The 25,547-nt window shown below is 68.3% G+C and overlaps 7 protein-coding genes across 7 annotated transcripts; 5 read left to right on the top strand and 2 right to left on the bottom strand.

Annotated features, from left to right (window-relative positions):
* Window positions 1-4,970: 4,970 nt before the first annotated feature.
* On the top strand, window positions 4,971-7,540 carry NR1I3 (nuclear receptor subfamily 1 group I member 3; the record flags this gene model as incomplete). The annotated part of the gene is made up of 8 exons (XM_082011593.1): window positions 4,971-5,149; window positions 5,685-5,815; window positions 6,245-6,417; window positions 6,497-6,705; window positions 6,784-6,929; window positions 7,018-7,134; window positions 7,215-7,320; window positions 7,411-7,540. The coding sequence occupies 8 exons, from the start codon at window positions 4,971-4,973 to the stop codon at window positions 7,538-7,540; spliced, it is 1,191 nt and encodes a 396-aa protein (XP_081867719.1).
* A 510-nt stretch (window positions 7,541-8,050) lies between these two features.
* TOMM40L (translocase of outer mitochondrial membrane 40 like) lies at window positions 8,051-9,948 on the bottom strand (the record flags this gene model as incomplete). The annotated part of the gene is made up of 9 exons (XM_082011629.1): window positions 8,051-8,190; window positions 8,262-8,364; window positions 8,439-8,515; window positions 8,637-8,759; window positions 8,833-8,938; window positions 9,049-9,150; window positions 9,343-9,435; window positions 9,537-9,604; window positions 9,849-9,948. The coding sequence occupies 9 exons, from the start codon at window positions 9,946-9,948 to the stop codon at window positions 8,051-8,053; spliced, it is 912 nt and encodes a 303-aa protein (XP_081867755.1).
* A 1,974-nt stretch (window positions 9,949-11,922) lies between these two features.
* On the top strand, window positions 11,923-12,322 carry APOA2 (apolipoprotein A2; the record flags this gene model as incomplete). Its single annotated transcript, XM_082011592.1, has 2 exons — window positions 11,923-12,125; window positions 12,205-12,322. 2 exons carry the CDS (start codon window positions 11,923-11,925, stop codon window positions 12,320-12,322), a joined length of 321 nt encoding a protein of 106 aa, XP_081867718.1.
* Window positions 12,323-12,678: 356 nt separating this feature from the next.
* UFC1 (ubiquitin-fold modifier conjugating enzyme 1) lies at window positions 12,679-13,718 on the top strand (the record flags this gene model as incomplete). The annotated part of the gene is made up of 6 exons (XM_082011413.1): window positions 12,679-12,801; window positions 12,913-12,980; window positions 13,088-13,151; window positions 13,231-13,307; window positions 13,388-13,478; window positions 13,569-13,718. The coding sequence occupies 6 exons, from the start codon at window positions 12,679-12,681 to the stop codon at window positions 13,638-13,640; spliced, it is 495 nt and encodes a 164-aa protein (XP_081867539.1). The 3' UTR covers window positions 13,641-13,718.
* Window positions 13,719-14,022: 304 nt separating this feature from the next.
* Window positions 14,023-19,200, top strand: USP21 (ubiquitin specific peptidase 21; the record flags this gene model as incomplete). Its single annotated transcript, XM_082011515.1, has 13 exons — window positions 14,023-14,069; window positions 15,244-16,042; window positions 16,961-17,020; window positions 17,263-17,386; window positions 17,479-17,590; window positions 17,691-17,828; window positions 17,915-17,979; window positions 18,074-18,177; window positions 18,260-18,346; window positions 18,440-18,518; window positions 18,651-18,758; window positions 18,836-18,950; window positions 19,050-19,200. 13 exons carry the CDS (start codon window positions 14,023-14,025, stop codon window positions 19,138-19,140), a joined length of 1,929 nt encoding a protein of 642 aa, XP_081867641.1. The 3' UTR covers window positions 19,141-19,200.
* Window positions 19,201-19,954: 754 nt separating this feature from the next.
* On the top strand, window positions 19,955-22,814 carry PPOX (protoporphyrinogen oxidase; the record flags this gene model as incomplete). The annotated part of the gene is made up of 12 exons (XM_082011499.1): window positions 19,955-20,041; window positions 20,149-20,283; window positions 20,755-20,870; window positions 20,943-21,075; window positions 21,158-21,302; window positions 21,381-21,571; window positions 21,658-21,718; window positions 21,807-21,925; window positions 22,009-22,122; window positions 22,194-22,343; window positions 22,426-22,468; window positions 22,543-22,814. 12 exons carry the CDS (start codon window positions 19,955-19,957, stop codon window positions 22,677-22,679), a joined length of 1,431 nt encoding a protein of 476 aa, XP_081867625.1. The 3' UTR covers window positions 22,680-22,814.
* A 321-nt stretch (window positions 22,815-23,135) lies between these two features.
* Window positions 23,136-25,313, bottom strand: B4GALT3 (beta-1,4-galactosyltransferase 3; the record flags this gene model as incomplete). Its single annotated transcript, XM_082011487.1, has 6 exons — window positions 23,136-23,631; window positions 23,711-23,815; window positions 24,016-24,138; window positions 24,212-24,402; window positions 24,477-24,712; window positions 25,058-25,313. 6 exons carry the CDS (start codon window positions 25,311-25,313, stop codon window positions 23,136-23,138), a joined length of 1,407 nt encoding a protein of 468 aa, XP_081867613.1.
* Between the last annotated feature and the right edge of the window lie 234 nt (window positions 25,314-25,547).

The following is a 25,547-nucleotide window of genomic DNA, read 5'->3' as shown; positions in this document are numbered from 1 at the left end:
GGCAGGGAAGGTACCGTGGGGGTGGGCGCCGGGGCCCCCCGGCCCCCCAAAGTCGTCATGACCATCGAGATGGAGCTGCGAGGGGATGCTGCCGAGGCCACCCGCCCACCGCCCGCTGTCCGCTCCCCCAGCAAGGGCAGCCTTAAGAGCGCCCTGATGCACATCATCAAGCCAAACTCGGGGACCTGACACCCGGCCGCCAGCGGAGGCAGGGGGCCAGGACATGGATCCCCTGGCTCCGGGAAGCGGCCGCTCCAGGGTCCGGGACCCGGCGAGGAGCGGGGTGTGGTCCTCGCCCCGGGTCCCCCGGCCTTGGGTATGCCCCGGCGTCCCCTGGCCCCATCCCGAAGCCCCTCAGTCGGTACCTTCTTCTGCACAACCGCTGCCCTGCCCAGCCCTGGGCACTGATGTAATTTTTCTATTTGAAGACAACCACTGAATTTTGGGTCTGTCCCCTCTGGGCTGCCTCGGTCCCCCCCTCCCCAGGGACCTATGGGGTCCCTGCGGGACCATGCTGCCCCCATCCCTCCCCATGCTCCCCCCAAAACCAGTCTCCGGGAGGGTTTCTCTGCCCCCACCATTGCTCCTTTTCTGGCCGTTTTCTCGTCTCTCCCTGTGACCGAGCCCAAATGACGTCATGGGGTGGCCCCTGCCCCGTCCCCTCCATCCCACTCCTGTCCCACATTAACCCTCCCACCCTATAACCCCCGGCCCCACCGCATCGGCCGGAGCCTCATGGAGGAGGAGAGGCTGCAGCCGGGCTGGAGGAGCTGCCGGTGCCCATCACCCCGGAGCCAGGCGCCACTCTCCGACATGTTTTTCTACGCCCTGTCTGTGTCTCCCATGGTGCCATTAATAAAACTCACATCTCCAGGAGCCCAGTGTTCACACCAGCTTGTCACTGTTCCCTGCTCGAGGTGGGGCTGTCTGGGGTGGAGGCAGAGGGTGGCTGAGCACTTGTGAACTCGTTGCATGGAGGCCTGCCAGGTCCTGCAGAGAAAGGGGCATTGCTGCTGCTGCGCCTTAGTTTCCCCAGTGGTGAGGTGATGTCTCGAGGGCATCCTCATGGCACCCCAGGGACCCCCCTCAGCTGGTGGGGGCTGTCCCCGAAGCCACCCATCATGGCTGCACCCCACACTAGGGCCACCTTCCCCCTTGTCTTCATCAAGCTGTTGTGTTTGTGTTAATTAAAGCTCACCCCAGTTAAGGCAGAGGCCGAGTCTCAGGTCCTGCCCTGGGTGCACGGCCCCAGGCACAGCCATATGGTGGGTAGGGGTCCCCCTGGGGCGGGTGGGGGTCTCCACCCATGGCCATTGCTCACCCGGCAGTGACTGTCACTGTCCCGGCAGCAGGGCTCGGGGCGGGACCGCAGCCCCAGCGTTGTGGGGGGCAGCGGGGACGATGGGCTGACTCTGCACTGGAGCGGGAGCGCTGCTGCCCCAGAGCTCGCTGCCGGCCCACAGCCCCCTCCCGCAGCCGCACCGTCCCGCTCGGCGCTGGAGCGGACCAGCAGCGCTCGCTCCCACACCAGCACAGCCGAGGCTGCGAGGCAGGGCCCCCACGCTGCCCCCCCGGCTATCACTGTCTTTTCCCTAATAAGTCTGTAGAGCGAGCGGGGGCCGAGCCCCAACCCCTGCGCCCCTGGGGCGTCCCCTGGGCCCTGCCTCTCCCTTGGCCACCGACGCTGTTTTTCTTTCCAGGGAGCTATTTCTGCCAACACGCTGCAGCTCTGCGCCGGCTCCCACCGTCCCCGGTCACCCCACAGCATCGGGCACTGCAGGGACCAGCCCTGCAGCCACCAGCCCTGCAGCCACCTCGCGTCCTAGCACCCAGGTGCAAATCCCCCACATGGCTTTGTTTTAACTACCCCAAAGCACTTTTTTCTCTCATCACCAGCAGCAGCCCAGGTACCGCCTTGCGGCTGCTCTCGCTGGTGTCATGGTGGAAGCAGAGGCTGGGAACCAGCACTGAGACCGGCCCAGAGCGAAACTTTGAGGCCTGAAGGGACACAGCACCGCAAGGCCTTCGTCCCCCGAGGAAGAGGAGCAAGTGGCAGCATCTTTCATCACCGCTGCAAAGAGCGGTGTGATGGGAAACGAGGCCACGGCTCCAGCAGAGGCTCCAGGGGCTGAGACCTGGCAGCCAATAAATTAAGTGGAATATCACGGGGAAAACCCCAAATAGGGGGTGACAGGAGATCCTGGGGTGTTGAGGCCATTCCCAAAGTGCCAGCCAAGGGGCCGCGTTTCAAGGAGAGGGGGGGGAACCCTCCACCCACATTCCAGGGCCACCCCTGCCCGCAGCCCCCCCAGCCTGGCGCCAGGGCACCATGGGGCTGCTTTTAACAGGGGGCTCCACCCCAGTTCCCCAGAGAAGGGGCACCTGGGGGTCCCAATGGGAGGAGGACTGTCCCCACAACCCCTCCCACAGACCACACACCAGCCCAGCTCCTCTTCCCCAACAGTTTATTCTTTACACATGCTAAAAGCCCCCCCAGTGAGGGGACCATGACAATGACAGGAGTGTGGGGAGGAGACAGTGCGAGGATGAGGAGCCCTGGTTTCCCATGGTGGGCTGCAGCAAGTCCCCCCTGCAGTGCCCTTGGGACGGGACAGGGGCTCCCACCACTCAGGGGGCACTGGTTCCCCAGCCCATCCACAGCAGCCAGCATCATCGCCACAGACAGGAAAGTCAGGACTGCCCCAAGGAAAAGGGGATTTCCGTGCCACCCCCTCGCACAAGGGCCACCTCCACTCTGGGGGACAGAGGACTCAGTGGTGTCCCCCCACATCGACCCCCCAGCTTCACCCAGGGCCCTGGCTCAGGGGTGGGCGAGGGATAGGGAAGGGCTGAGTGCCCCCCAGCCCTGCTCGCCAAGGACAGGGTAGCCCCGGCACGGTGGAGGTCAGGATGGGGCCGTGCCCACGTGCAAGAGCAGGGCGCCCACCACAGGCGGGGTGTCCTGGGACCCTGCAGCCACTCAGGGCCCCGACTCCTTCTTCCTCTTCTGGAAGCGGCGGAATTTGCCCTGGATGGCGAGCGCGGCTTTCTCGGTCTCAGGCGCGCTCAGGTCGATGTCGATCTCCTCCTCCTCCACCTTCTTGGGGTCGCCACCTTTTGCTGGGGGGCAGGACAGGGCAGGGGCTGCCCTGGTTACAGCCTGGCACCCCCAGACTCCCCCAGCACCTGGGGAACACGCTGGCCCCTGCCGCAGCAGGGTAGACCCAGGGGGGCACCCCAGCACACCAGCCCTCAGGTGAGGGACACCCAGGGGAGCACCCCCACGACCCCCCAAGGGACAGGGACATCCGGGGGGGCACCTCACCACGGGACAGGGAAAGGGTAGAGTGGGTCCCCAGATCGATCCGGGTGTCCCACACACACACCGCCCCCCCACGGTGGGGACATAAAGCCTGGAGACTCCGGGAATGGGAGCAGCCAGCGAGGTCCCAGGCACCGGGGGCACGGGACAGAGGTGACACCGGTGCCGGGGCTCCCCACAAGAGTGCACCCCACCGGTGCCGGGGGTCCTCACCTTCTTCCTGCCCGCCGGGGGCCTCCACCGCGGAGGGGGACTCATGGGGGCTGCGCTGCAGAGAGAAAGGGGCGCGGGGGTGACACGGGGCCTCCAGCAGCACACCCGCACCAGGGGGCACGGGCTCCGCTTTACTGACCACCCCCCCAGCTACCGCGGCTCGTCCCCCTCCCCGGTGCAGCATCCTCCCTCCCCTCCCGGTTCCCAGGACACGTCCTCCCTGTTATTAAAACAAGGAAGAAAAGGGAAAAGCCTCGTTTTGACCGGCACCGGCCGCTCACCTCACTCATGGCCACTCCGCCGCCGCCGCTCCCGGTGCGCGGCGCCCCGCGCTCCGCCGCCGCCTTTATCGGGGTGCGGATGCGTGACGGCCGCGGCAGCCAATGGGGCGCGGGGGCGGGGCCGGGTGGGGACCCGCCCCCCCGCATGTCTCACACCACACACCCCCCCCTCGCCCAGCCTCGACGCCGTGCCGAGCCGGACCCGGGGGACCCCGGGGGGGGCCGTGGCCGTCGTCACCCCCCGAGCTGCCACCACCTCGGGGCACCCCGAAGGTGGGGTGTGACTCCCGCGGGGACGCAGGGGCACTGCTGGCACCTCCCTGTGGCAGCCGGTGACAGGGACCTTCCTGTGGGGTCACCGGTGGCAGGACGGTCACCGCCATGTCCCCATCCCCTCTAGGCTCTGCCACCCCAAACGCCTCCCCCAGCACCCACGTGTGTCCCCCCGCCTGCCTGGTCCCTCTGGCTGGCTGGCCCGTGCTTGGCCCCTGCCTGTGCCCCCATGCCTGCCTGTCCCCTGCCTGTCCCCTGCCTGTCTCCTCCATACCTGCCTGCTCCCCCAGCCTGCCCTGCAGGAGCCTGTCCCCCACGTCTGCCATGCTTGTCCCTCCCATGCTGCCTGTCCCACTCCCACGTGCTGCTTGTCCCCGCCTGCCGCAGCCTCGCTCAAGTTCAAGGTTCAAACTCCACAGGGCTCCAGCTGAGAGGCGGCGGGGACGAGCTGGGGCTGGCCAGCCCCTTGCTGCATGGTGTCGTGCACCGGGCACTGGTTACACTGGTGGGCACCGGATCCCAGGTACCGGCACTGACGGGCACTGGCCACCTTCGGGGACATCACAATGACAGTTCAGTGGTGGCCAGGGTGGGAGGTCATGGCGGCGGCTGGGTGCATGAGGGCGGTGCGCTGCGGGGTGGGGGGACACAGTGACTTCGAGGGGACGCGCAGGGGACGGTGCGGGAGCCAGTGTCAGCGCAGCAGCCACGAGACGGGCCGCGCTGCTTGCCGGGCACAGTGCCGGGTGTTGCTCAAGCGGGAGCTGCAGTGTGTATACGCGCACACCCCCCCCGCACACCCATGCACTTCCACCCCATCCTGCAGGTCTGTCCTCCCTGTGGGACCCCTGGTCTGGTCACTGTCACCCGCATCCCCGGCCATGTCTGTGCCAAGCCCCTTGGACACAAAGAGCAACCTCCACCCGCTGCTGGGCCCCCGGGTCCCTGGAGGGGAAGACAGGGAGCCCGGGGAGGAGAAGGTCTGCGCTGTGTGCGGGGACCGCGCCACCGGGTACCACTTCCACGTCATGACCTGTGAGGGCTGCAAGGGCTTCTTCAGGTGGGGGCTGGCACCGCGGGGGTCCGGGGCTGCTCTGCAGCAGCAGGCGGGAGCCAGAGGACGGGGTGGGATGGGACGGGGCGGGGTGGGGTGGGACAGAGGGGGGATGAGATGGGATGGAGCAGGACAAGATGGACTGAGATGGGACAAGATGGGAAAAGGGGACAGGGCAGGATGGGACAGTTGGGATGGGACGGGACAATATGGGACAGGATGGGACAAGCTGGGCTGAAATGGGAGGGGATGGGACAAGGAGTCAGGGCAGGATGGGGCAAACGGGATGGGATAAGACACAACAGAGTGGGATGGAGTAAGACGGGACAGGACAGGATGGAGTGAGACAAGATGGGATGGCTGCTGTCACCCTGTGCTCAGGCCACTCAGCTTCTCCAGGGCACAGTGGTGACAGGGAACTGGGGCCAGAGGTGGCCCCTGCCCCAGCACATCCTGTCCCCCCAGCCCCTGCGGCCCCTCTGCCCCCCCCAGGGACACACGGTGCCAGTCGTGGGGTCTCACAGCTCCCGTGTCCCCCCAGGCGCTCCATCAACAAGGGTGTCCATTTCACCTGCCCCTTCGCCCAGAGCTGCCCCGTCACCAAGGCCAAGCGGCGGCAGTGCCAGGCCTGCCGCCTCCAGAAGTGCCTTGACGTGGGCATGCGGAAGGACAGTGAGTGCGCTGGGGACAGCGGGGGGACACGGGGTGAGAGAGAGGGAATGGGGTGACACAGGGGACACCTGGGGGGAAGAGGGGTACATGGAGAGGAGGGGAGGACCTGGGAGGGAGAACACGGGCAAAAAGTGGGGTAAGGGGGACCCAGGAGGGGCCAAGGGACAGAGAGGACCAGCCTGAGCGGGATGGCAGGGGAGGACACAGGAGCAGAAGGGACAGGGCAGCCCAGGGGCAAGGGGACAGCAAGGGACAGGGCACAGAGGTGACAGCAGGGGCATACGGGAGAGAGGGGACAAGGGGGACCCCCTTGGGGGGAGGGGACCACAGGGCAGTGGTGTCTCCGATTACCGGGGTCCCATGGAGGGGGGCTGTGGCACTGGTGACCCCGGTCCCTGGTCCGGGGGTGACGGAGGCGGCGGGGGGCAGTGATCATGTCAGAGGAGGCACTGCAGCAGCGGCGGGCGCTGCGGGGGCAGCGGCGGCTGGCGCGGGAGCAGCCAGGTGGGCTGACGGCGGAGCAGCAGGAGCTCATCGGCATCCTCATCGCGGCCCACCAGCGCACCTTTGACTCCAGTTTCTCCCAGTTCACACACTACTGGGTGAGTGGGGGCCCCCCTGAGACCTGACCATCCCCATGGGCACCCCGGCATGGCTCTGACACCCCAGCTGCCGCCGCAGCCTGCTGTGCGCCTCTACATCCCCAGCTTGCAGCCGCAGAGCCCACCGGCACCAGGCAACCCCACCGCACGGCCGCCATCCCCGCAGCTGGACTGCCTGGATGAGAACGTGCTGCCCGACGTCTTCTCCATGCTGCCCCACTTCGCCGACCTCAGCACCTTTATGATCCAGCAGGTCATCAACTTCGCCAAGGAGATCCCAGCATTCAGGTCCGCGGGGCTGGGGGCGCGGGCAGGAGACCCCCACCGCCACCCCAGTCCTGACACCTGCACTTGCCCCCCCGGCAGGAGCTTGCCCATCGACGACCAGATCTCCCTGCTGAAAGGGGCCACCCTGGAGATCTGCCAGATCCAGTTCAACACAGTCTTCAACACGGAGACCAACGCTTGGGAGTGCGGGCAACATTGCTACACCATCCAGGACGGAGCCCTGGGTGAGGGGGTGGCGGGTGGCCGCATTGGGGAGCAGGGGACAGCCACGTCTCTGTACTGGCTGGCCCGTCACCACTGTGCTCCCCCCAGCCGGCTTCCAGCAGATCTACCTGGAGCCTCTGCTCAAGTTCCACGTCAGCCTGAAGAAGCTGCAGCTGCACGAGGCCGAGTACGTCCTGCTCCAGGCCATGCTGCTCTTCTCGCCAGGTAGGGACCACGGTGGTGGCGGTGGTGGCAGGGTGTCTCCTTGGCCCCACTGATGGCCACCTGCCCACCCGCACTCCCAGACCATGCCGGCATCACCCAGCGGGACTTCATCGACCAGTTCCAGGAGAAGGTGGCCCTGACGCTCAAGAGCTACATCGACCACCAGCATCCCATGCCCGAGGGCAGGTACACGCTGAGGGGGCTGGCATGGCCATGGTCTCCTCTGCCATGGGGACAGACACTGGGTCTGAGCCGGGTGCTTCCCCCCTGCCCCAGGTTTCTCTACGCAAAGCTGCTGCTGCTGCTGACAGAGCTACAGACGCTGAAGGTGGAGAACACGCGGCAGATCCTCCACATCCAGGACCTGTCCTCCATGACGCCTCTGCTCTCCGAAATAATCAGCTAGAGCCCGCACCAAGCCCCGGCCGCCGGCTGCAGGCACCAGGGCTCAGCAGGCACCAGGGCTCAGCAGCTACCAGTGCACTTTACAGGGCAGAGTAAAGCTCCTTTATTTTTCCAGGCTCCGTGGGTGCGTGCACGCGGGCACTGCCATTGCCTCCAGCCCCCGCCATGGTATAGAGCCACCTCCTGCACTGCCGGAGGGAAACTGAGGCAGAGCAAGGGTAGGAGCAGAGGGAAGCACTGCACTGGTGTGAGGAGGGTGGCACAGGCAAGTGCCGGGGCCAACGGAGGCCCCCAGCCCCAAGCAGCAGCCGGTCCTCAGCCCAAAGGTGCTAACAGCCACCACGTGCTGTCACACAGTGTCCCCCGGCCGCAAGGGACCCGTTCCCCCCTCTGCGGGCTCCCTCATTTCCACGGCTCAAGAGCAGGGCCCGGCCGGCACCCCCGTGGCATGGCACGGCAGAGTGGCTCCCTGAGCAGGTCGGTGGCATGTGCCAGCTGCCCCCACGGACCCTCAGCCCACAATGACACTGAAGCCACAGTGGAAACGGTTCTTCCAGTGGTTGAGGAAGGCGCCCAGAGCCAGGGTAACGGGCAGGGGGGGCAGCTTCTTCTCCAGCACCCCCCCGACACTCCAGTTACTGTCCAGGAGCCCTGCAGGAGGAACAGGGTGAGCGCCTGGCCAGCGCTGGGCGTGCCAGGTGCTGGCGTGGCTCCTCGCTCACCTCTGAAGACCATGTTGGCCTGTGGCAGGTTGAGCTGGTATCCGAAGGCAAAGGTGGTGTCCTGCAGCCGCGTGTTGGCCTCCAGCTCCACCCCGACCTGCACCTGAGGGGTGGAAAACGTGAGGCCCCGGGGAGGACAGGGACACACAGGGGACAGGGACACGTGGGGATACTCACCTGCTCATTGGCTCGGTGGTAGTAGCTGGCATGGGCACCTCCGTACCCCACGTTCAGCGTCGCCACCCACTTCAGAGCTGGAAGAGGGAAGCAAAGCGGAGGGCGAAGGGAGCCGGGGCATCGTCCCAGGGCCAGTGCAGCGGGTGGGATACCCAGGGCCGTGCCCACAGCCCCCTCATGTGCGGGGCGCCTACGTACCCGTGTATTTGCCTGCCAGCGTGAGGATGGCTCCTTCCTCCCCTGGCCGCCGGTGGTAAACCATCTCACCGCCCAGGACCAGGCGGGAGGTGACGCTCTGGAGGAAGTGGGCCACCAGGATCACTGCAGGGACAGCACAGCCCTCAGCGCTCGGCTCCTCCGGGCCTGGCAGCCAAGGGGAGAACACCCCGCTCACCGGACTCGCCGAGGAGGTCAGGGTTGCCCAGTGTGACAGTGGCGGTGCAGTCGTCCCCCCGGTACTCGCCATCAAACTGCCATGTCACGAACTTGGCCTGGTGTGTCTGCAAGGGGACAGGCACCATGGCGGGTCCTGCCACCATCCCCACTGCTGTGGAGTGACGGAGACACCCCGGCACCCCCCACCCCAGGGTCCTCTCCCACCCGGCCCCACCTGGAAGACGGCTTTGGTGCGGATGCGCTCAGCCACGAGGTACAGCACTTGGGCGTTGAGGCTGCCGCTGTTGTCCATGTCCCCGACCAGTGTGGGGAAGGCCTGGGGACACAGAGGGGTCATCTATGCGGACAGGGACACACACCCCCCCGCCCCCGGTTTGAACAACAGGTTGGGACCCCGTCACCCCGAGATAAACCCCACCCATCCTGGTGGCACCCCTCTGCCACACACCCACCCCCATTTCAGAGCCTTGCAGCCACCCCGGGGCCACCCTGGGGCGTGGGACTTCACCTCAGTGGGGCTGAGCTGCCGGTCCCCCACGAAGGTGGCGTTGAAGTGGTAGCTGGAGGGGCCAAGGGTGCTCATGTGAACCGTGTGAGTCACCTGCGGGGACGGCACGTCAGCAGGGGACACAGGGGCGGCCCAGGGGTGGCAGCGGCCCCCCCGCCAGAATGGCCCCGCGGGTCCCTGTGTCCCCCCCTGACCTGGAAGTGGCTGCTCAGGGTCTTGGTGACGATCAGCTTCACCCCCTCCATTTGCTGCGGGAAAACCTCTGGGGGAGAACGGGAGCTGAGCGGGGACACCGCTGCCAGCCCCCCCACCGCGCACGACCAGTCCCCCGGGACCACCCCACCTCTCCCAGGGCCACCCACAGGCCGCCCCCCGTCACCCCCGGTACCACCCCGTCCCCCAGCGCCGCCGGGAACCCCCACTGCTGCCGAGGCCAGCCGGGGGCCCGGCCCCGGTGTCTCCTCGGCGCCGGTGCCCTTCCGGACCCGAAGTCCCCCCGGCCCCACCTTTGCACTGCCTGTGCAGCTCATCGAAGCTGCCGGGGCTCCCGAGGGGCTCCCCCCGGCGCAGGGCGCGGGGCGCGGCGGAGCCCAGCACGTTGCCCATGGCCCGGCCCGGCCCTACGGCCGCCCGCCCCCCTCGTCCCCGCCGGGCGCCGCCATCGCGGGCGCGGGCGCCGCCACCACCGGAAGGGGCTTCGCGAGGTCGCGCCCGCCCGAAGCCGCCGCCGCCATCTCGGGCGCGGGCAGCGCTCGCCGCCCATTGGCTGAGCCGGCGGGGGCGGGGAGGCGCCGGACCGTGCTCCCCGGACCCCCAGCCCCGCGCAACGCCGTTCCGGGGCTGCCGCGTTCCGCCGCCGCCGTGTCCCGTGTGCCCCCCATCTCGTGTCCCCGCATCCCGTTTCCCCCCATGTGCGTCGTTCCCCCCATGTCCCCTCTGTCTGCATCCCTGGATTCCCTCGTGCCCCACGTCCCCCTCCCACATCTCTGGACCCTCCTGGCTGTGTCCCAGTTCCCCCTCAGTGTCCTCTCCACAACACCTCCCTGTGTCCCTCCGCCACGTCCTGTCTTCCCCCCCTTCTCCTCTACCCTGTGTCCCCTCCCCGTGTCCCCAGTCCCACATCCCCCTCCTTGCCCGCTGCCCCATGTCCCTGGACCTTCCCCATGTCCCCCATCCCCTGTCCATGCTGCCGTCACCAGCAGCTTTCCTGGAAAGGGCTCAGAGGGGAAGGGGCCCTGGTGGCCCCACTGATGACCCGGGGAACAGAGAGTTTTTGTTCCCAGTGCTGCCCAGATGCCCTTTGGCCGTGTGTCCCCAAACAGCACCGGAGCTGGCCTCTGGCCCGTCCCTGTGGCGGGCTGTCTCCAGGGTGCCCTCCCAGCAGGTGCCCTCCCAGTGGGTGCCCTCCCAGTGGGTGCCCCCTCTGGGACCCCGTGGGGACGGCCCCTGCCTGCCTTGCGCTGAGTCACGCCGTCACGTTGGCGGCCGAGGGTCAGCGATAAGACGGGCAACGACCTTCGCTCCACAGGTGCCGGGTTGGGGTGTGTGGCCCCCCCAGGGTGCCCCGGCTGGGGGGGTGGCCACCAGGATCCACAGGTCTGGGACAGGGGGGCTGGTGGGTCCTGGAGTAGGGGTACGGGCAGGCCTTGGGGCTGTAGGGGGGCCCTGGGGCAGCTCTGGGGGTCCTGCTATGCTGTGGGGCTACACCCTGCTGTGGGGCTGCAACACGCCATGGGGTCACACGCGCCACAGGGCCAAAATGTGCCACCAGGCCATCACTTGCCATGGGGCTCCAACATGCCACAGGGCAACAGTTTGCCCTGGAGTACCAACATGCCACAGGGCCACTGCATGCCACAGGGCCGCCACATGCTATGGGGCCACCAGCTGAGCTCCCGCTGTGCCAGCTCCAGCCCCCAGGGCCCCCCACAGTTCAAATCCCTGAGCCATTGTCACCCACTGCCCACGACTTGCCCAGGGCCACGGGATGTTGGGGACAGAGGGACAGGACCCCGGGGTGTGGGGCCACCCCCAGCGAGCCATCCCCCACAGCGACCCTTACCCCCGCTGTGTTTACCCAGGCTGTGGCGGGAGCCGGCACGGCCCCCCTGGCTCAGGGGCGGGAGCTGGCCTGGGGGATATAAGCAGCCCCCGAGGGGGCACCCACAGACCCACACACCCAGAGTCCTGCCCAGGTGAGCAGCAGCCAGCACCCGGGCAGGATGTGGCTGTGGGGCAGGAGAGAGCCTTGGGCCAGGATGGGGATGGAGGTGCTGCAGGGTGGGATGGGACAGGAGTGGAGCAGGATGGTGCCAGTGGAGCTGTGGGGCTGGGATGGGGCAGGATGGGGACGTGGGGTTGAGATGGGGTGGGAGCAGGATGGCAGGGCTGTGGGGCAGGGATGGGGCATGAGGGGGATTGAGGTCCATGGGGTGGGATGGGGCACGATGGGGACACTGGGGCAGTGATGGGACAGGGAAGGGAGTGTGGGAGGGTGCCATGGGGCAGGAGGGAACCGCAGAGCTGTGGGGCTGGGCAGCTGCCACTGACCTGGCCCCACAGGCCCCCAGGTCCACCAAGATGAAGGTGCTGTCTGCCGCCCTGCTGCTGCTCTGTGCCTGCCACCTCCAGGCCGCCCTGGTGAAGCGTGAGGCCCCAGCCGAGGAGGCCACCCCCCCGGCCGTCGATGACTTCTTCACCCGCCATTTCCAGACCTTTTCCGACTTCATGACCAAGGACCTGCCCCAGAAGCTGCAGGCGCAGGAGTTGCGCAGCCAGGCCGAGTACGGGGGGGACGGGGGGGACGGTGGACGCCCCTCAGCTGCCCCTTGCCCCCCGCCTCACCAGCCACCTCTCCCCCAGGGCCTACCTGGACCGGGCCAACAAGCAGCTGGCGCCGCTGGCCCAGGAGCTGCGGAGCAACGTCTTTGGCCTCTTCTCCTCCCTGCTGGAGCTGGGCAAGGGCGAGGGGCAGTCCTGAGCCCCACCATGGTGGCCCCCGCACCACCCCGTGACAATAAAGCCCTGGAGCCGCTGCCGTGTCCGTGGTGCTGTGGGGCTGGGGTGTGTGTGGGGGGGGCCCCCGGGGAGGGAGGAGGCGTGAGCGAGGCTGAGACCCGACAAACTCACCTCTGCCAGCACTAAAGATGGAGGCAGCGGGGCGGCGTCGAGCCCTGTCCGTGCCCCTAGTAAAGATGGCAACGCCGGCCCACTACAACCCACTCCACCCCCGCCGTGCGTCACTCCCCTAAGCAAGATGGCGGCGCGGGACGCAAGCGCCTCCGCGAGCGTCACTTCCGTCCCGAGCCACGGTGGGCCGCTTCCGGCGGCGCGGCGATGGCGGAGGAGGCGGCGCGGCGGGCGGTGGCGGAGCTGCCGCTGTTGCGGACAGCGGCGGGGCCGCGGGACCGGGAGGGCTGGGCGCCGCGGCTGAAGGAGGAGTACCGGGCCCTCATCCAGGTGCGCCGCGACCGGCCCCGCCGGGCCGGGCCCTCCCGATTCGCCTTCGGTTCCCCCGTGCACCCCGGGCTCGGGGCGGCCCCGCTTCACCCCCGCTTCCCCCCCCCCCAGTACGTGGAGAATAACAAACGCGCCGATAACGACTGGTTCCGCCTGGAGTCCAACGCCGAGGGCACCCGGTGGGTGAGCGGGGCCGGGCCTGCCCCCGAGCCGGGGCCGCTCCGGTGCCCAGGGGGGGCGCCCGGGATTGAGGGGGGCGGGGGCCGGCCCCCCCCGTGTGTTGCAGGTGGTTCGGGAGGTGCTGGTACGTCCACGAGCTCCTCAAGTACGAGTTCGCCATCGAGTTTGACGTGAGTGGGGGGTGGCGGGGGAGGGCGCAGGGCCGGGGGGCGGCGGGGCCGCTGGCTGACGCCCATCCCCTCCCGCCAGATCCCGGTGACCTACCCCTCCACCGCCCCCGAGATCGCCATCCCTGAGCTGGATGGGAAGACGGCCAAGATGTACAGGTGTGTGGGGGTCCTGGGGCCGGGGGTGCCCCTGCCCGGGGAGGGCACTGGGGGGGCTGACGGCCCTCTTCTCCCCGCAGGGGGGGCAAGATCTGCCTCAGCGACCACTTCAAGCCCCTCTGGGCCAGGAACGTCCCCAAATTCGGCTTGGCCCATCTGATGGCGCTGGGGGTGAGTTGGGGGGAGTGTCACCCGTGGGAGGGGGTGTCACCCCTTTGGGGGGGGTGTTCCCGTAGGGCCACTCACCCTCTGTCCCCGCAGCTGGGCCCATGGCTGGCCGTGGAGATCCCCGACCTTGTCGCCAAAGGCATCATCCAGCACAAGGAGAAGTGAGCGGAGTGGGGAAGTGCCCCCCGGCCGCCCTGGGGAGGTGCTGCCCCTCCCTTTGCTGGTGTTCCCCAATAAACTCTTCAGCCCCCGCCTTGCCCCCGCCTGCTGCTCTGGGGAGTCCGGAGGGGGGGGGGGCGGTCCTGGTCCTCCCACAGCTCTTGAGGATCGGGCAGCGCTGCGCGACCATGCCGTAATACTTTATTGGAGAATACTGTCGCTTTAAGGAAACTTGGAGCGGCGGCCCCTTTAAGGGCGGAGGGACACGCCGCTCGATCGCCATAGCGACATGGCGGCGTCAGGCGGGGAGGTGTGTCGCGGCGTCGGCGCAGGCGCAGTGCGGCGCTCGAGGCCGCGGGGGGCGGGGTGGCGGGAGGGAGGAACAAAGATGGCGGCGGGTGCTGCGGGAGTTGTTGCCATGGCGGCCCGCGGGAGGTAGGACGGCGGCGGGCGGCGACCCGACGGGGGCGGGGGGCACCGGCAGCACCGGGGGGGGACGCTGGAGGGGGGCGGCAGGCTGGGGGGGAGGAGGGGACGCGCCAGGCGGGGGGAGGGGCTCTGCGGCTCCGGGGGGAGGGGCGGGCAGCGAGGCCGTGGAGGGCATCGGTGTCCCCTCCCCCATGGTGTTTCCCGGTAGAGGATGGGACTCGGGTGGGGGACAGGGCACCGAGGGTGGCGGGGGGATGGTGGCCGTGGGGTGGGTGACGCTGCCGCAGGGGGCTGACCAGAGCAGGGGACAGGCAGGGCAGGGGACATTGCCCAGGTGGGCATGGGGTGGGGGCAGTGCTGGGGGGGTGTAAGGGACAGGGCTGGGCAGGACGGGGGTCCCTGGAGCACGGGCGGGCCAGGGGGCTGGAGGCCTTTGCCATTGGCGTGGCCGACCCTGCAGGCCCTTCGCTCTTGCCAGCAGCTGAGGGCTTGGGGCTCTGGCTGCACCACAGCCCCCACGGCTGTACCACAGCCATCGTCCCGCACCGGCGCCGCACCAGCAGCAGGAATGCCCGCCCTCCGTCCCTCCCTGCCTGCTAGAGCCAAGCCCACAAGCTCCCAGCAGGATCGAGCTCCTCCGGAGCCGTTCCAGTCAGTCTCCAAGGGACAGCCATCGCTGCCGAGCCTGGGGTGCGCTGAGCACTGGCAGTCTCCGCGTGGGTCCTGCACCCGCCCCGGTGCCAGGTGCTGCCACAGAGCAGGAGTGGGGAAATGGCTGCCTGACCACCCGGACACTCCAGGCAGTATTTTGGCAGAGTCCAGAGTGGACGGATGGGAGGAACCGGCTCCCAGTGGGGCCGAATGCCTCTGTGACTCACCTGCCGGCTCAGGGAGCGTGGCACAGTGCTCGCCTCTTGTCAGTGCTGCAGCAGCCACACAAGGGGGACCCATGGAGTTTCACCAGGGCCATGCTGTCCCCCAGCCCTGTCTGGTAACGCGGAGCATCTCTCCTTGTGCCACAGGGCCCCCGCTGACGGGACTCTCCGGCCGGCTGCTCACCACAGGGGCCTGTGAGCGGTGCTGGCAGAAGGAGGCACGGCGAGAGAGGTGGGTGCGCACCCTGGTGCCCCCACACACTGGTGTGGCACCACTGGCATCAGCCTGGTTCCTCTCCCTGCAGGGCTCCCCTCTCTGCCATCCCCACAATGCCCCAAGCCTTGGAGCACCGCGTCAGTCGGACCAGGGATCACACCGTCATCACCTCCCAGCCCAAGGCTGCCACCAAGCTGCCCAGCAGGCACCGGGCCCTGAGCCAGGAGCGCCATGCCGCTGCCCTGGCCTCCGCCGCCGCCAACGGGCTCTCCCCGGCCCCCAAACTTCGCCTCCTGCCGCCCCGGCCCGGCCCACTGGATGACCGCAACAAGAAGCTGGAGCTGGACCGGGGTCGGGCCTCAAAACGAGGGGAGGCTTCCCGCAGCTCAGCGTGCCGGCGGGGTCCTGTGAAGGCGGACCATGCGGTGCGGGTGCCTGGCTCTCCGCAGGCAGGTGCTGTGCCGGGCAGCACCTCCTTCTCCCTGCCTGCTGGGGCCTCGCTGGCGGGGCGTGAGGCAGAATGCCGGCGGAGCAACTTGGCCCGCTCCAAATCCATCAGCATCGGGGATCTGAGCCAGGGTGGCGGTGGCCGTGCCGAGGATGTGGCAGCAGTGTTGAGCCGGCTGGTGCTGAGGGACTGCGGCCACCAGCTGAGCGCTGGCTCGCTGGCGCTCAGGAGGAGCTCATCTCTCCGGAGGGTCAATGTCTCCCCGGGGCTGGATGGAAAGCCTGCCGCCCCGCTGCTCTCCGTCCGTCCCGAGGGCTGCCCGAGGACTCGTACTGCCCCCGACTCCCCATACACCCACAGCCCCGACGTCCCGGCGCCCAGCAGCCCGCCTCTGGGCAGAGCCCTGGCACCTGGCAGGACCGAGGAGAAGGCTGCAGCTGTAAGAGCCTCAGGATTTGTCCCTGGTCCCCGGTTGCAGGGCAGCAGCTTCACTCCTGTCGGGTGACGCCACCAGGGCAGGATGGGGGTGCTGGTCTCACCTCTCCCTGCTCCGTTCCTCCCAAGTGACCCCCGCTGTGAAAGGGTTGAGTCCCTTTGGCTCCGGGGGTGCTGGCCGGTACTGTGCCCGTTTCTGCATTCGCCTTCTCCCCATGGAGCAGCCTGGTCCTGTCCTCCACTCGCCCTGGGCCACGTGGGGGGATTAGGTGCTCTGAAATCCTGGGGCTGGGCCCGCAGTGGTGGGGGACGGGGATGTGGCTTGGCCCCCCATGGCATGTTCCCGCACTGGCAGTGCAGGGCGCTGCCCCGGGCCTGCCGAGCCACCCTGTTCCCTGCCCCACTCTGCTGCACCTCCTGGCACAGCATGGTGCAGGTGGGTGTGTTTACCTCCGCTCCCCGTTCTCGGGGCACCTGCTGTCCCTGAGGTAGCTCTTCCGCTAATTAATCCCCCTGAGATGAGCCTCCAGCAAGGCCCAGAATAGCCAGGGGAAATCGGATCAGCTAATGAGCTGTGGCTTAGAGAAGTGGAGGGGGCCTGGCGACGCCAGTGCTGCAGTCCTGTCCCGGTGCCCGGGCGGTGCCGGAGCCATGCCGGGACTGCAGGGAGCCACACTGGTGGAGCTGCCACGCAAGCTGCACCGCACCCTGCTCACCAAGCGGGAGCTGCAGGGCCGGGGTGCCGACATCTCTGAGTCGGTGGTACACACAGCCGTCATGGGGCTGCTGCTCGTCAGCGGCGAGGTGAAGCTTCCGTGGCAGAGTGACTGTCCGTCTGTCTGTTTGTAGGAAGCCGAGGGGTGGCCGGAGGGGTTTGCTACCCGGGGATGGGTCTCACTCCTGTCCCTTTGTGTCCCCGCAGACCCATCACACCCTGCTGCTGGGCTCGGGCCACGTCGGCCTCAGGAACCTGGGCAACACGGTAAGCGCCCGCGTCCCCATGTCCTCCAAGCCCTGCCGTCCCTCTGTCCTGGGGTGTACAACAGACCCGGGGTTCCCCTGGGCTCGCAGCGGCCATAACGAAGCAGTTCCTTCCTGCTGGGACTGGCGCAACCCCAGGGCGCTGCCGGGTACAGTCAGGGGTGCGAGGGGATGGTGGGGGACACGCCAAGGCCTGATGTCCCCCCCCAGGGTGTCACTGTGTCCCCGCTGCTCTTTCGGCAGTGCTTCATGAACGCGGTGCTGCAGTGCCTGAGCAGCACCAAGCCGCTGCGGGACTACTGCCTGCGCCGGGACTTCCAGCAAGAGCAGTCCTCTGGCCCCCGTGCCCCCCAGGAGCTCACCGAAGGTGAGATGGGAGCCCCCCGCAGCTCATCCCCCCACCAGCTCTTACATAAACCCTGCCAGTGCTGACACCCAGCGCATTTCCCATCCCTGCAGCCTTCGCCGATGTCATCGCCGCCCTCTGGCACCCTGACTCCTCCGAGGCTGTCAACCCCGGGCGCTTCAAAGCCGTCTTTCAGAAATATGTTCCCTCCTTCACCGGCTACAGGTGAGGCTTTGCCCCACTGCTCTGTGGGACCCCCGGCAGCTCCCTGGCCTTCTGGGGGACTGGGGGCAGAGGTGGGTGCAATGTGTGCATCCCTCTGCAGCCAGCAAGACGCACAGGAGTTCCTCAAGTTCTTCATGGACCGGCTGCATGTGGAGATCAACCGCAAGGGCCGTAGGACCCCCAGCATCCTCTCAGATACACGGCGGACCCCTGCACTGGAGGACCCCGAGACACTGAGGTGAGGGGGAAAGGGATCCCAGGGGGGCAGTGGTGAGGGAGCCCCAGCTGCGGGGATGCAGCCCGACCTGCCGTCCTTCCCTGCAGTGACGACGAGCGCGCCAACCAGATGTGGAAGCGATACCTGGAGAGGGAGGACAGCAAGATTGTGGGTGAGCGCTGATGGGTGGGGGCGACCCCCCTGGATCCCCCAAACCCCTCGGGTTGCCCCTCTTTGCCTGGCCTCATACCCCCTCTCACCCCCAGACCTCTTTGTGGGGCAGCTGAAGAGCTGCCTCAAGTGCCAGGCGTGCGGCTACCGCTCCACCACCTTTGAGGTCTTCTGTGATCTCTCCCTGCCCATCCCAAAGGTAGGGATGGGGCAGAGCCCTCCTGACCACCCCAGCCCCCCTGGTCTGCCCTGGTCCCCCACCTGACCCTCTCATCCTGCAGAAGAGCTTTGCCGGTGGGAAGGTCTCGCTCCTCGACTGCTTCAGCCTCTTCACCAAGGAGGAGGAGCTGGACTCAGAGAACGCGCCGGTAAGAGGCTGGGGCTGGTGGCTCTGCACCACGGGTTCAACACCCCGGCTCTGCACCCCCGGCCCCCTCTCATCGACGCCATGCCACCGGCAGGTCTGTGACAAGTGCCGGCAGCGGACGCGGAGCACAAAGAAGCTGACCATCCAGCGCTTCCCCCGCATCCTGGTGCTCCGTATCCTTTGGGGACTGGAGGGTGGGGGCCGGGGAGAGGCCTGGGCCCCCTGGAGCTGCCAGTGCTCGCGGTGAGGGGCGGGGGGACGTCCCTCCGGCTGCTTGGGGCCACGTTTCCCTTGACGCTGCCCAGACCTGAACCGGTTTTCCACCACCCGCTACTCCATCAAGAAGTGCTCCGTCTTTGTGGACTTTCCCCTGCAGCAGCTCAACCTGCGGGAGTTCGCCAGCGAGAAGGCGGGTGAGGCGCGGCGGGGGGACGCGGTGGGGGGCAATGCCGAGCCTGGGGGCAGTACTGAGCCCAGCCTCCCGCTGCAGGCAGCCCCGTCTACAGCCTCTACGCCCTCTGCAACCACTCGGGCAGCGTCCACTACGGCCACTACACCGCCTTCTGCCGGGACCCGTCCGGCTGGCGTGTCTACAACGACTCCCGGTAGGTACCCCCCCACCCCCCGAGCATCTCTCGCCTTGCTCAGGCCCTGTGCCCCCCCTGCCCAGCCAGGTTGGGCGCGGGCTGAGGGTGCTGCCCCAGCGTCTCGCCCATCAGCGAGAACCAGGTGCCGTCCAGCGAGGGCTACGTCCTCTTCTACGAGCTGGAGGAGCCCCCCGGCAGGAGGTCCTGAGCCGCCCCGAGCCCCTGGCCCCTCGCGGTGGGGGCTGCCCCCTCCCCAGGCCCAGGCAGCAGCTCCCTAGCGCCCCGTGGTGAGGCGTGGACAGAGGGTGGGCGGCTGCAGCCTGTGCTGCCCTGGGCGGGGCTTTTGTGAATAAATTTATTTTAAAAAAACCCCAAAAAGCCGAAGTTTGGACGTGTGAAGGGATGGCCCTGGCTGGGGCTGGGGGCAGCGTGTGAGGGGCGGGGCGAAAGGGGGCGGGGCAATAATGGGGCGGGGCTTGTTTGGGTTTAGAACTGGAGGGGTAGGTAGGCTTCAAAGGCAGGGCTTATTGCGCAGGGGGCGGGGCTAATGGTACAGAGGCGGGGCGTGTCGTGGGGCCAGGGGTGGGCTTTGTGTGAGGGGCGTGGGTAGTGGCACAGGGGGCGGGGCTTGCTGGACGAGGGGAGGGTCTAGAGGTAATGGGCGGGTGAGCGGCGGGGGCGGGGCTCATTGATGGCGGGGCGGGTTATCGAGCGTATGGGCGGTGCTTGCCGGGTGGGGCGGGGCGCGTTGCTGGCCTTTCTGCAATGCTGCCTGGCCCTGTTCGGCCGCCGTAGCGCGGTGGCGGGCGGTCCTTGCGCCTGTCCGTCAGGGAACGACGTCCTGCCATTGGCACCGCCCGTCGTTGGCTCCGCCCTGTCTCCTTATCAGTCGCGGAGAAGGGGCGGGGCCTACCGAGCCCGGGTGCCGGGGGAGGTGAGGGCGGAGTGGCCTCGGGGAGCTGTGGGTGCCGATGCCCGGCGCTCAGCTGCGGCCGCGCTGACCCGCCCGGCCCAGGTCTCTCATGCCGCCGACCGTGGCCGTCGTGGGGGGCGGCATCAGCGGTCTGGCCGCCTGCTACCACCTGGCTCGTGGCCCCCGCCCGCCTAAGGTGAGCGTGGGCCCGTGTCCGTGCGGACTGGGCTGTCCCTCGGGCCCCCTTGGGGGGGGCCGGGACCCGCAGCCCCGGTGTCCTCGGCGTGACCGTGGTGCCCCCAGGTGCTGCTGCTGGAGGCCAGTGCCCGCCTCGGGGGGTGGCTGCAGAGCACCCGCACTGCGGACGGGGCCGTGTTCGAGCATGGGCCCAGAGGCATCCGCCCCGGGGGGGTGGTCGGCACCGACACCCTACACATGGTAGCAGGGTCTCGGGGGCGGGATTGGGGGTCCCTGGGCCTTGGTTCGGGGTGCCACAGAGGCCCAAGGGTGCTGGCGTCTGAGGGGGTGGTGAGGGTCCCTGGGCTGATCAAGGGTGCTGGAGTCCAGGGGGTCCCTTGGCTGGGTGCTTGGGTCGAGGGGGTCCCTGGATGACAGGGGTCCTGGGGGCACGAGGGCATAGGGGTCCTAGGGGTGGGGACTGGGGCCCTGGGGCTGGCTACAGGGTGCCAGAGGGTCTCTGGGTGCAGGGTGCTGGGGACAGGGGTCCCTGGGTGAGTGCCAGAGTCTTGTGGGGGACCCTGGGTGGGTGCCAGGGTATTGGGGGGGCCCTGGGTGGGTGCAGGACACTGAGGTCTGCTGGTTCCTGTGTAGGTGTGGCCCAGGCTGCCCTGACACAGATCCTGTGCCCGCCGTGCCTGTGCCCCCCCCGTCCTGCCCGTGTCCCCGCAGGTCTCTGAGCTCGGCCTGGAGGGTGACATCCTGCCTGTCCCCGGGGACCACCCGGCCTCCAGGAACCGGTTCCTCTATGTCGGCGGGGCCCTGCACAAGCTGCCCTCGGGCCTGGGGTAAGTGCCTGCCCTGAGGCCACCCCAATGTCACCTGTGGGCTGCCCTCCCTTGAGCCCTCGGTGTCCCCAGGGGCCTGCTGCGGCCAGTGCCCCCCTTCTCGCGGGCGCTGCTCTGGAGTGGCGTGCGGGATCTGCTGGCGCCAGCTGGGACAGAGGATGATGAGAGTGTGCACGCCTTTGTTCGTCGCCGCTTTGGCCAGGAGGTGGGTGCCTGCACCAGGCGATAAGGCCAGGGGCTTATCAGGGCCGGGCAGGGACCAGCCTCACCCCGCTGCATGTCCACAGGTGGCCGACATTGCCGTGGACAGCCTGTGCCGAGGCGTGTTCGCAGGGGACTGCCGGGCATTGAGCATCCGCTCCTGCTTCCCCGCGCTCTTCGAGGCCGAGCGGCGCCGGCGATCCGTCCTGCTGGGGCTGGCGTTGGGCTCTGGTGAGCACCGGGCCGGGGGGGGCCACACCCTGGTGCCACCACTGCAGCATGAGGGGACACCAGTGTTGTCACCCACAGGGAAGGGGCGCGGGGCCGAGTCGGGGCTGAGCCGGCAGGCGCGGGCTGAGCGCTGGAGCCAGTGGTCGCTGCGGAGTGGGATGGAGAGCCTGGCCGAGGCGCTGGTGGCCTTCCTGCGCCTGCGTGGCGTTGAGCTGCACTGCCACGCACCCCTGTGCCGCCTGCACCGCCGCCCTGACGGCCGCTGGCAGGTAGGGCCCTGGTGGGGGGGTGGGAGGTGCCAGGATGCTTGGGTCCCCTTCCCAGTGCCCCCCCACGCCGCTCTCCTTCCCCCCAGCTCACCCTGGCAGACGGCACCGTGACGGCTGACCATGTGGTCAGTGCCCTCCCAGCCGCAGGTAGGCGTCGGGTACCCAGGCGCCTGGGGTCCCCCAGGGCAGGGAGGAGAGGGGAACCCCCCCGCCCCGACATCCTCTCTCCTCCCAGCCCTGGCTGAGGTGCTGCCAGCCGAGGCGGAGCCGCTGGCCCAGGAGCTGCGGCACATCCCATCTGTGTCAGTGGCTGTGGTGAACCTGCAGTACGAGGGTGTCACGTTGCCAGTCACGGTAAGAGCGGTGCCCACAGGTGATGCCAGCACCCATGGGTGTCCCCTGGCACCCACGGGTGACCCCATCTTGCTCCTACCTAGGGCTTCGGGCATTTGGTGCCCTCCTCCGAGGATGCTTCTCTCCTGGGCATCGTCTACGACTCGGTGGCCTTCCCCCAGCACGATGGCACAGGGGCCGCCTCGGTGCGGCTGACGGTGAGCTGCTGGAGATGGAGGGGGGGACAGGGATGATCCAGCGGGGTTCACAGTGCTGCGGTGCTGTACAGGTGATGCTGGGAGGCGCCTGGTTCATGCAGAGCTTTGGGGACCCTGCGGCGGTGGAACCAGCACTGCTGCTGCAGCGGGCGCAGGCGGCTGTGCGGGAGCAGCTGGGCCTGGAGCCAGCCCCAACCCGCTCCATTGTCAGGGTGCACCAGGTGGGTGACAGCACCGCAGGGTGGAGGGTTGGGAGGGGGTCCTGGGGCATCCCATGGGGCTCACCAGCTGCTCCCTCCCCAGGCCTGCATCCCCCAGTACAGGCTGGGCCACTGGCAGCGCACAGGTAAGGGGGTTGCTGGGATGTGGGGGGGCCCCTGGCCCTACAGAGGTGCCCACCACCCATCCCCGTTCCCACAGAACGCATTATGCGATTCCTGGCGGAGCAGCGGCTGCCCCTCAGCCTCATCGGGGCCTCCTACACCGGCGTCTCCGTCAACGACTGCATCGCCAGTGCCAAAGCGGCTGTCGGGCAGCTGCTGGGGCAGCTGGGCTGAGCTGTGGCATCTCCACGTCCCCTCCCGGCACCCACCAGCCCCACAGCAGTAGGACAAAGTGGTTTTTTTTTTATTGAAAAACCCTTATAAAGGTCCAGGGAGCAGCTCATAAATAGAATAAATAACTGCACACCAGCAGCGCAGCCTGCAACCATCTTCAGGCACCCACAGCCTGTGGGGAGACAGTCAGGCGAGCACCCAGGGCCCCAGCTCACCCCAACCCCAGCTCTCACTGCACCCCTTCCTGAGATGCCCCCCAGTACCAGGCAGCAGCCCCATGGCCAGCAGCTCCCTAGGCAGCTGCCCCTAGGGCTCGCTGCTCCCCCCAGTCTCTCCAGTGAGGCCACAGCATGACCATCTTGGCTGCAGCTCCCCCACCCCACACGTGACAGGGGTCCCTTCCCAGCGCTGGGTCGTGGCAAGCAGAGTCCATGTGGAGGCCGCAGTGGCCAGCAGCTAGCGGGCACCTTGCGGCAGGCTCTGGTTGTCCCCGCGGGCGGGCAGGGTCCCCTCCTCCTGTGCCACAATGACACCAGTGCTGCTCCCTGGGTGGGCATCACCCTCCCCAGCAGCCTTGGGGCTGCGTTGGGTGATCCCCAGTACTGGGGGGGGGCCAACGCTGCCCTGAGTGCCATTACCCACCAGCGGCTGCTGCATGGTGGCTGTGGCCAGCTGGGGGGACAAGGACAGCCCCTGGTGCCCCCAGCCCACAGCGTCCCGGGGCAGCTTGCGCAGCATCTCCTCCCGGAAGAGGCTGGTGCTGCTGCGGTACCTCTGGCCCTCATGGCCCGGTACCGGCCCCCTGCGGCCCCGGCCGGCGCGGGGATCCGTCCCGATGTCCACCGTGAGGTTGGTGTAGAGAGGGTGGAGGTGCTTGGCCAGCAGTGTGTAGGTGAGGGAGTTCATCCCGTCCTGCGTCCACATCCGCTGTGTGCGGATCAGCAGGTCGAACCTGGAAGGGACAAGGGAGGGGGGGCATCACCGCTGAGGCCCCAGCCAGCCCTCCCCCTACCCACCACCAGCCCCCTGACCTGTGGGGGTTCTCCTCGTTGCCTTTGTCACTCTTGTGCTTCACCATCTTGTAGTGGCCGATGGAGATGGGTGGGCGGGCGATCTTCATGCCGGCCAGGCGCACCCTGCAAACAAGCTGCCATGTCACCTGAGGGTGCCATGGTGTGGGGACACCGTCTGCGTCCCCCCCCCAGTGCAGCAGCAACATCCCCCATGTGTTTGTCCTGTGTGGTGACACCGTTACGGTGCCCAGAGTGGCCAGTGCCTCCCGGTGGGACACAAACATGGGGGATGGTGAAACCAGCAGGTCCCCAAAACATCCTACCTGGTGGCAATGTCATCGTCCTCGCCACCCCAGCCCCAGTACTCATTGGGGAAACCGTTGATCTTCATGTACTGGTCAGGGGTGAGAGCCGAGACCCCGCCGAAGTACTGGGGGTATGGCAGACTGCAAGAGAGGGGGGATACTGAGCCAGCGCCTGTTCCTTGCTCCCAGCTTGCCCCCCGCTGCAGTCGCTCACCTGTATCCAAATTTATTCATGGCAATGGAGACATGTTTGGGGTTCCAGGGGTCGCAGGTGTAGAGGTTGTGGTCATTCTCAGGGATGAGGTCAACGTCATGGAGGAAAAGGCAGTCCCACTCCTCGTCCTTCAGCGCCTCCTTCACTCCCACGTTCAGCAGCTTGGCCCGGTTGAAGGTGGAGTTGCCCGCCTGTGGGGAGAGGCAGCTGCAGTGGCGGATCCCGGCACGAGCCCGGTGAAGCTCCAGGTGCCTGCCGGACTCACCTGGTGCACGACATAGATGCCATACTGGAGCTGCTGGCGCTGCAGGAAGGGGTGCAGGTAGTAGAGGAGGTGGCCCAGGTGGGTCTCGCGGTTGCGGTGGGGGATGATGATGGCAGTGCGGGACCGGGGCTCACAGGTGGAGGGTTGGTACCGGCCACCCTCCTGCACCGCCGGGTTCTTCGCACGGATCTGCTCCAGCGTGGGCACCCGGCTGAAGCTGACTGTCAGCGGGCCGACTGCGTGGGGGGAGGCAGGGGGCTGGTGGGGACTGGCAGGGACGGCACCCGCGGCAGGGTGCGGATCCCCGGGGCTGCTCCCCCCCTGCCCTGAAGCGTTTACTGGAAGCCTCCCCAGTCCGGCCCTGCCTGCCCGACCGGTCAGGCCGGGCTGGCAGCTGCGGGGCCGGTTCTTCCGCCGGGGGGGGGGTGGGTGTGGGTGGAGGCAGTTCTTCCCCCGCGGAGACCTGCTTCTTCCCCCGCGGGGGGCCAGTCCCTGCCCCGACGCCTCGCCCAAGGCGTCAAGGCCCGGAACGCCGCGGGGATCCCCCCCCCCAGTGCCCGGGGCGGCAGCCCCGCACTCACCGAGGAAGGGCGACCGCTCGGGGCAGTAGGGCAGGGGCTGCGCGGGGTCGGGGCGGGCGGGCTGGTGCGGCAGGAGGCGGCTGAGGTTGGCGTAGACGTCGTGGGTGCGGGAGTAGTCGAAGACGGGCCCGGTGGCGCGGCCGAAGAGGGAGGTCAGGTTGCGGAACCCCCCCAGGGAGAAGTAGGCGACGAAGGCGAACTGGCAGCCGACCAGCAGGGCCAGCGTGCAGGGCCGCTCCAGCAGCCGCCGCAGCATGGTGGGGCCCGGCCCGGGCCACCGGGGGCCCGGATCACCGGGGGCGGCTGGGGGCGTCGAGGGGGCCGGGCCGCATCGCGGGGCGGGGCGGGGCGCTGCGGGGAAGGGTCAGGGTCAGGGTCAGGCCCGCGGGAGGGGGACCCCAGCCCCGGCCTCCTCCCCTCCCCCCGCCCAGACCCCCCCCGGGCGCCCCCGGTACCTGCGGGCGGCGGGAACGCCTCAGCCCCGCCCGGC

The sequence above is a fragment of the Phaethon aethereus genome, assembly GCF_964289735.1.
Source record: "Phaethon aethereus genome assembly, chromosome: 28".
Taxonomy (NCBI): domain Eukaryota; kingdom Metazoa; phylum Chordata; class Aves; order Phaethontiformes; family Phaethontidae; genus Phaethon; species Phaethon aethereus.
This window is presented reverse-complemented; position numbering and strand designations above follow the sequence as displayed.